We start from the raw sequence: 9,345 nt of genomic DNA on the forward strand, positions 1-9,345 counted from the left end.
TTGGATGTTAAGTATTAATATTTATGTTCTCAGGTGCTGATATACTCAAGTATGATGGAATCTACTCAAGGTATTTCACATCATTCACACAGAATGGTAGATACAACTTAAAAGTGCGTGTCCAAGGGAAAGACAAGACTGTCAGATTGGTCCGTAGACAGAGTCAAGCACTCTATATACCAGGTTTTGTGGAAAATGGTAAGGATTCATTATGAAAACGCATTTACTAGTAATATGTAGCTCTAGAGTTCTCAAAGTATGGGTATCTCGAGAGAAATGAAAACCTTTCCCTGCCATTCCCCTCCCCACTGTCAACCTTATGCAGATTTTAGATTTAATACAGATATTGAGTACACATCTCTGACACCAGCGCAACAGTGGTGAGCTCTTGTTGCCCTGTCCCAGCTTCTGCCAACCTAGCAGTTTGAAAGCATACCAGTGCAAGTAGATAAATAGGTACCGCTGTGGTGGGAAGGTAAACGGAGTTTCCGTGCACTCTGGTTTTCGTCACGGTGTTCCATTGCACCAGAAACGGTTTAGTCATGCTGGCCACATGACCCAGAAAGCTGTCTGTGGACAAACACTGGCTCACTCAGCCTGAAGCGAGATGAGCACCACACCCCATAGTCACCTTTGACGGGACCTTTGACGGGTCCATTACCTTTTACAACTCTGACACAATCTATTCTACTTGTTGATTGAATGCAGAGCCGGCTCAACAATGAGGCAGGGTGAAGCACCTGCCACAGGTAGTAGAAACACAAGAGGCAGTGCCCCACCCATGCCACTGCTTCTGTCACCATTGGAATGTCCCACTGCCAGCAAGAGGAAAGTATTCTGGCAAGTGGCATTGTTGCTCATCTTCCCTGCCCCTGCAGTGGCCACATTAGTGATTCTCACATCCTGATTCTCAGAGTTTGGCAAGAAGGGGGCGTTCTTGCACACAGTGTTGCCTCTCATCTTCCCCACCCTGGGGCAGAGAAGATGAACTTGCAAAATGCCCCTCAGGTGGTGAAGCAAGCTGGGCCACTCCTCACTGAATATGTTGGGAATCAATGGAAAAATTCCCTAAGTTTTTAGGCTTTAAAATATTATTCTGGCATCCTTCTTCTGGAAAATATCTACAATGCATCTGCACTCACACAACCCCCCCCCCACCCCAACTGTCACAGAAGAGTTTAAGACACGCAAAAATTGAAAAGAAGTAGGAAAACCAAGTAGAAGAATATTGTCAAATTTTTAGAAATAAGAAGCAGTTTTGCAAAACTGGCAGTTAAGAGTTGGTGGAACATAAAACTGTTGTGGAGAAAGACTGGCATGTTAATAAGAGTACAGATTTGAAGGAACTACAGCAGAATTGCTCAGTAGACTGAATTACAGAGCATCAAGTTGGGATAGTGAAAATGTTTTAGAAGAAACACAAGTACTATAGTTTTCTGCATACTGAATTTTAGTGATTTATTGACAGCTATGAAGAGATACCTGTTAAGCTTGTCAAGAACTGAAATTGTGACTGGTAGTGCAGAGCTGGGTATCCTCTGCATAGAAATACTTTAAACCAAATGAGGGGACAAGAAAAGCTAAGGCTGGCTATATAACGAAAAATATGTATCTACTGCAGATTATAAAAATTTGTAGAGTTGGAAGGGACCTGAAAGGTCATCCAGGAATCACAGCCAAAGAATCTCTGACAAATGGCCATCCACCTCTGCTTCAAAACCTCTAATGGCAGAGAGGGTTCATCCTGGTATTTCTTCAGTTTGTCCCAAACTGCAGAAAATTGACTTTTATTTCAATTCTGCAGTAAACCATGTTTTCTCACAGGGAACATGGCTGGACAAAAGAAAATCCTCTTGGATTTGTGCCGAGAAGGCATGGGACAAACGGAATGAACCTTGGATCAAACAGAAGTGTGGATGAGCGTAGTCTACAACATTCTGAGGTGTTCCGTTCTACTGTTGAACAGCTCTCACCACCAGGATGTTCTTCCTGATGTTCAGTTGGAATCTCCTTTCTTGTAGTTTGAATCCATTGTTTTGGGCCCTACCTTCTGGAGCAGCAGAAAACAAGCTTGCTCTATCTTCCATGAGATAGCCCTTCAGATATTTGAAGATGGCTATCCTATCACCTCTTATACATGCCTTGTCTTCGTTTTGTGTTTGCACACAAGGAAATAAATCAGACAGACTTTCAGAATACTGAAAACGTTTGCAGAGATTCTAGTTACATCTTATGACACAATTTTCCTTTCTTTCTTTGGAAGGTGTAATAAAAATGAACTCACCAAGACCTGAAGCTACTGAGGATGAAATCCAAGCAAACCTAGGAAGTTTCAGCAGAGTTGCATCTGGTGGTTCTTTTGTGGTATCAGGAGTTCCTAGTAATCCCTCAGATGTCTTTCCACCCTGTCAAATCACTGACCTTGAGGTGGAGCTAGCTGTCGATGATGATGAATTCCTTTTGTCGTGGACAGCTCCTGGGAATGACTATGATGTAGGACAAGGTAAGTGTGGAATCCTGTTTTAATCAACCACTATGACTCCCTTGCTTAGATATATATTTAAATATGACAAAGGAGGGGTTTATACCAGAATTAATCTCCCTTTAATATGCTAGAATAGCATGACACCGTTGCTCTGGGAAGACTGCAGTTCTAGCATCCTTAACAAACTACTGTTCCCAAGATTCTTTGGGCCAAGTGTTCTACTGTATGGTTTGATCACAGACATTGCTTTGTTTAAGTCCAGAAGGATTCCTAGGTATAGAATATGCTTTATTTGTTTGGAGGTGTAGCTGTTTTTCCTGTGTTGTGGGGGCAGGCAGGTATAGCCACATTAGTTTTTCTTCTGTGCAATGAGTTGTTTTCGATGCCTGTAACAGTGCTTAGATTTCTAAATGTCCCCCTGGACCAAAAATGGTTCTGGACACCTCTGACAAATACCATGCTTTTAAATTAGCATGGAATGACAGCTGATCTTAACAACTTTGACATGGTGGCCATGTGAACCAGCGTGTGCCCTGGAATATTTTCCAAAGTCTTCTGCAACACACAACGGTGCAATGGCTGGTATGCAATATGCTTAGGGTTCCTGGAGGATAGGAAGTTATGCACTGATAGGCTTGTCACTGTTTCCTTGATCCATGTTTGAAGATGTACATCTAACGCATGTCTGTTGTGGGTCCTTTATTTTGCAGCTGAACGATATGAAATTAAAATGAGTGAAAATCCCTTGGAATTAAGAGATGCAAGTTTTGATAGTGCCACTTCTGTGAACACTACTGGACTGACAGTGGAAGTCGCTGGGGTCAAACAATCTTTTCAGTACAAGTCAGAAAACTTCACAAAAGAGAATGGCACCTCCATCTACTTTGCCATTCGTGCCATTGATGGCAGCAACAACAAAGGAAAACCATCTAATGCAGCAAGAGCAGTTGTGGTTTTTTCCACATTGCCAGCTACTCCCACTTCTTCAACTGGCACTTCCACACTGCTAAGTACTGCCATTAGTCCAAACACTACCACTGCTCACACAACTTCCTCTAATGTGAAACCTACTGGTGCTAATGATCCTGAGATCAGTGTGATAAATGACACAACCAAAATTGTGATCATTGTATGTGCTTCTGTGATCATTATTTGTGTTATTGTAAGTATAACCATCTGCGTTGTACATAAGCGAAGAAACAGAAGTCCCCAGACTGGAATGTAATACAACTACAATGTTGGAGAAGCATCTAATATAGCAAGGGCAGTTATGATTGTTTCTCCATTACTTGGAGCTACTCCTAGTCCAAACAACATTTATACCACTTCTTCTAATGTGTAATTCTATTCCTAACACTTGTGATAATAGTATGTACTTCTGCAGTTATTATTTGTGCATTTGCAAATCTAACAGTATGCTTTATTTAAGTGAAGATACTGAAGCCCTAGAACTTCTGAGACTGGAATGTAATAATTATATATTAACTTTTAGGAGTCAGATATCCTAAATTATACAATGGAGAAAGAGAGTATATTCCTCTTTCTCCATTGTGTTATTATATAATTAGTTACATGATTTTAAATGGAATTCCTTCTGTATCTGATTGTGGTGTATTTCATGGTTTCCAAAAATTCTATTTTTTTTTTTATAAATTTTTTATTGGTTTTACAATTTTTTTTAAGACAATACAAACATATAAAAAGACATACAAACACGTATAATTTCATAACCTTTTTTTTCATAAACCGTGTTTCTCAGACTTCCCCATACCTCCCCTTTCTGCATCCCAATGTCCAAAAGTTTTTAGCAACTCTGAATATATCTGTCGATCCTCTGTCCTCTTAGTCCTTCCTTCAACCTAGTCTTATATCGCTGTATCCCTTTCTTACTCAAACCTCGACATTCTAACATTCATCAAGTTTATAATAGTCCTTAAGGTAGATTTTGAATTTCTTCCATTCTTCTTCCGCCGTCTCCTTTCCCTGATCGCGGATTCTGCCAGTCATCTCAGCTAATGTCATATAGTCCATCACTTTCATCTGCCATTCTTCCAGGGTGGGTAAATCTTGTGTCTTCCAATACTTTGCGATGAGTATTCTTGCTGCTGTTGTAGCATACATAAAGAAAGTTCTGTCCTTCTTTGACACCAATTGGCCGACAATGCCCAAGAGAAAGGCCTCTGGTTTTTTAGGAAAAGTACATTTAAGTATCTTTTTCATTTCATTATATATCATTTCCCAGAAAGCCTTAATCTTCGGGCATGTCCACCAAAGGTGATAGAAAGTACCTTCAGTTTCTTTACATTTCCAACACTTATTGTCAGGCAAATGGTAGATTTTTGCTAGCTTGACTGGGGTCATGTACCACCTGTAAATCATTTTCATAATGTTTTCCTTTAAGGCATTACATGCCGTGAATTTAATACCGGTGTTCCACAACCATTCCCAGTCAGCAAACATAATGTTATGACCAATGTCCTGTGCCCACTTAATCATAGCCGATTTGACTGTTTCATCTTGTGTATTCCATTTCAGCAGCAAATTGTACATTCTTGACAAATTCTTAGAATTGGGTTCTAACAGTTCACAAAAATTCTAAATGGTAATGTATACATACACAGCTTGAATAATAGATTAATATTATCTATTGTAAACAATGAAAGCTAAATTATATTATTGTATGTCCATGTCCTGTAACAATTCATAGATGAAAATAAACACATCTGTGCTCAATAAGACTTACTCCCAGGTTAGTGATTACAGCTTAAAATAGATTAGAATCCCTGATTCACCTATAAAAATGCACTATAAAAGTTGTATTGCCTTCTTACTTTTTGACAGCAGCGCACAAACTGGTAAGGGGAGAATGGTGAAAAATTATTAAAGAAGAAGATTCCATGGAGAAGCCTGGAACAATTTTATTTATGTTTTCTGATTAAAGGAAAGGAAAGTGGTCCACCATCCCCATGATTACGATACTGTGCTATGGACTCCCCCTCTCCCATGTCATGTCCTAAGCAGCCATCTCACATACACAAGTCCTGTGTAGCAGGAAGACATGAAAAATAATCTCTTAACTTCAACTGGGTAGGTTGATTTGAAGAGGTGCTAACGGAGGGGCTCATGCTACATGGCTGACATGAAGAACTCCACCAGGGCCGGATCTTATTGGTGGGCTGCCCTCTCTCTCTGTTAAATTTCAAAAAATAAATAAATAAATAAATCAACCACCTGGTTACCAAAACTGCCAATTAAGGATCTTAGAATTGTAGCGTTCTCCTCTAAAGTTTCAGTATCACCTTATCTAAGCTCATACACCTACAACTGATGCAATGCTCAGATCTGGGAAAAATGATACTTACTCTATAGTACAATCCTATTCATATTTACTCAGATATAATTTTGTTTGTGTTCAACGATTGTTATTCTCTCCCCAGTCTGACCATGTTCATTTTCATATAAAGGCACTGAACTGAACCAAATATCCTTAACTGGAATGTAGTGGAATCCTAGAAAATTATATTTGGACACTGTGACATCTAAATAATCATAACCAGACGATGGTCTGAAGACACAGGTTGCATCAACCCTGCTGAAGTGAAACTCTTCTGCATCTGGTCAGTGTTTAAATGAAAGACTGCCTATGTACATAACATGGATGCTTATCAATGAAAAACGAGATTGTCATTAACGATATTTCTATGATACCCTATGATCAGAGGTCTCTGGGCATCTTACAATAAAATGTTAAAATAAAACTCAACTATAAAAATACAACAAAATCAAGCAACAGAGAATAAATTAAATCAAATCAATAACAGCAAAAATTTACAGCCCACAGAAGCAGAAACAGTAAAAAGCCATTGTGTATTGTGTTTTTCATATTTGGTTGGGAGCTGCCCATTGTATTGTGTTTTTCATATTTTGTTGGGAGCTGTTGTTAGACTTCTGTTTCAGTGTATCTGAAGAAGTGTGCACGCACACGAAAGCTCATACCAATAACAAACTTAGTTGGTCTCTAAGGAGCTACTGGAAGGAATTTTTTTATTTTGTTTCGACTACGGCAGACCAACACGGCTACCAACCTGTAACTAGAACTGTTGTTGGACTTCAACTCCCATCAGGCCTAGATAGCAGTGTCAATGGGAGTTGGAGTCCAATGACATCTGAAGGGCCACAGGTTAGCAACTCCTGCCATAAAGCCTTTAGAATTATAAAATAAAAAGGGGGGGGGTTGTATGTGTGCATGCATGCACAAGTGCACCACGCTTATGGCTCTTATGGCTCTACATACCACAACTGCCATGTTTCCATGCACATATTGCTAAACTGGATTGCTATACAGTGGCAGACATGCTTTAACCCTTGGCGTGTCCCAAGGGAGGCTCTCATTTCTAGAGCAAAGTAAGTGTGCAGATGTGAGGTGTTCTATACCCCTTGCCCAACTTTTATTTGTTCAACTTTCCTCATCTAGGTGAGTGCCTTTCATTCCATCAGAGACAGATTTTTGCAATGGAACTCGTTCCGCTGCACTGGGCGCCAACACAAGAGGGCACTGTAGGACTTTCCAAGTATAACTCCTCTCCCCTCTCCTTGGGAAGCCACTGGTCTCTGAGCTGCCCCCCCCCCCCCCGCTCCAAAGAGAGGTACCTCCTCACACTGCCCCAAAGCGGCCTGGGAAGAACCCCCTGGTCAGCCCCAGAGGCACCATTCACCTGGAGAACTTGTAGCCAGGGCTGCTGCAACAAAGAGCTGTGCAAATCTTTGGTACGCAGACATGCAAGAAGGCATCAGAGGAGGGAGGGAAGGAAAGAGGGACAGAGGCCAGAGTTGCCAGCAGCACCCCTGACTATCATTCAAGACACCCCAGGGTGCCACGGCACACTGGTTGAAAACCACTGACATAGTAAATTGAGCAGAAGGCAAGGTGGGGGGCACCAAATTTACCTAATGGGTCTGTTGAAATCATGTCTCATACTTAGCTCACTAAACTAGAAAATCTGGATGTTCACTACTATCTTTGGGGAAAAGTTTTGACCACTGTGATTCTGCAATCCAGATAATCTCTTTATTTCAGGTGAAACTGACACATAGTGCTGGAACATTGTGTAAATGCAACTTGCCCCACCCCAACAAAAGTGTTAAGTAAATATGTTTTATTATACTGACATCTAGTGGATTCCAAAAGCACACAGAACTACTGTGTGGTGTGATCCTATGTATGCTTTATCAGAAGTCCCTCTGTGTTGAGTAAGGCTTACTTCTTTGTAAATTCATTTAGAATTGCAGCCTAAGATCAGCTTCTAAAGCCATGCTTTATTTAATGGACCAAGATGGGTAAATGGCTGAATAATGTGCAGCGAAATCTTCCAGCAATTATCCATCTATTTTATTGCATTTATATACTGTATTTCAGGGGTGCCATCTCACCCTCAGGATTGTGGGTGCCCGCCGCTGCCACGCAGATCTGTGATGTTACACGCACATACCTGCACATAGAGTGTGTGATGTCACATGCACTATGTGCAGGCGTTGAAAAGAACTAAAGAAAACTGTCAAACATTTAAACCACCAAGCGTCACAGCCTGAAAGGACAAAAAAGGGATAATTAAATATTAACCCATACCTTCTCAAAGCACACACCTTAATGTGCCTCTAATTCAACTCAATCACACACAGCGTTTGAAATTCCCATTGTTCTGGGCGCGTTTTGCGACAGGGAATTTCGTGAGCTGTTTCTGAGCTCTGGGCCCAGTACTGCACCTAAAATATAGGATTAAAATGGCCACTGTTACTCAGAAATAAATTCCAACCAAGTTCAATGGGGCTTCCTACCAAGTAAAACGTGCTTGGATTGGGGACCTGAAAAACTTTATTTTTGCTTTTCAACCCAACATGTTTCATTTAGGTTTTAGTTGCCTTGTTTAATGTACTTTTAATGTATGGTGTGCTTTTAATCTGAAATATACTAGTCAGTGAGTTATGATGGTTTAAATAGTGCATGTTAAAGTGTTCTCTACCTCACTCTCAGAGGGATGCTTAAAATCTAAATAAATTGGGATCACTGAAGGACCCTTAAGTCTTAGGTTTGCGAACTGGACACTGCCACCAGCTGTATAGGTCTTTATTATGTGTTAACTGTGGTGCCAAAAATGATATTTTTTAATGAAGGAAAGGGGGTATAGGAATAATCCAGGGCTTGTCTGCAGAGTGGAAGGAAAGGGGGACAGTTTGTGTCTCCCTACTTCCAGCTACTCTGAGTAGTGGGGTGGGCAGGGCAGGGGAAGGACTAGACACTGTGGAAAATGAACATAATATTTTAGCTGCAATTCGTTCATTTTCAGCTTTGTAGTCTTTTTTTTAATGCTCTTTATTAAGTTTTCATTTCAAATACACCAACACCAACACAATACACAAATATTTCAAATCTTTTTCAGCTTTGTATTCTTGCTATTAAAAAAGCGCGCCTAGACATTCCGTTCTGGCGCCTGTTTTAAGGTGCCATTTCATATTTCAGTTTCTAACACTGAGAGGAAAATAAGTTCCTTGTCGTTTCCCCTTCAGACACAACTCACCCGAAACGTAGAACGAGCGAAATGAACGCTCCCGTGCCAGCGACGAAAAAAGCCGTTGTCTCCCTTAGGGAGCAACAACCGCTCCTTTTGACTTCTCCTCGCGAAGCCTCCCTTTTAAGGGGCGGACCTGGGGGCGGCGCTTAACCCCCGTCTCGCGCCTCCTTTCCCCCTCGATCCCGCCCACCCCGCGCTCCTCCCGCCCAATCAGATGCTGGATCCGCAGCAGTGCCCGGCCGGGCCCGGCAGCGCCCTTACGCCGCCGCCGCCTTGGCCGGCAGCTTCTGA

General features: G+C 41.3%; 1 protein-coding gene and 1 long non-coding RNA gene across 2 annotated transcripts in view; one reads left to right on the forward strand and one right to left on the reverse strand.

The window, feature by feature from the left end:
- Positions 1–3,710, forward strand: part of LOC310710251 (calcium-activated chloride channel regulator 1-like) — a gene marked incomplete at its 3' end in the record, with an annotated part of 26,435 nt that extends 22,725 nt beyond the window's left edge. Inside the window, exons 12-14 of the mRNA XM_083511025.1 lie at positions 34–198; positions 2,264–2,503; positions 3,196–3,710. Coding sequence (XP_083367151.1) covers positions 34–198; positions 2,264–2,503; positions 3,196–3,710 — 920 coding nt within the window. The remainder of the gene's footprint in view (positions 1–33; positions 199–2,263; positions 2,504–3,195) is intronic.
- Positions 1–9,198, reverse strand: part of LOC310710370 — a 27,558-nt gene extending 18,360 nt beyond the window's left edge. The window contains exons 1-4 of the long non-coding RNA XR_014527991.1: positions 9,061–9,198; positions 8,112–8,248; positions 5,074–5,674; positions 2,285–4,119 (exon numbers count right to left, since the gene is read on the reverse strand). This is a non-coding gene — a long non-coding RNA (uncharacterized lncRNA). The remainder of the gene's footprint in view (positions 1–2,284; positions 4,120–5,073; positions 5,675–8,111; positions 8,249–9,060) is intronic.
- Positions 9,199–9,345: the final 147 nt, after the last annotated feature.

Source organism: Podarcis liolepis (genome assembly GCF_965112155.1).
Source record: "Podarcis liolepis genome assembly, chromosome: 6".
Lineage (NCBI taxonomy): Eukaryota > Metazoa > Chordata > Lepidosauria > Squamata > Lacertidae > Podarcis > Podarcis liolepis.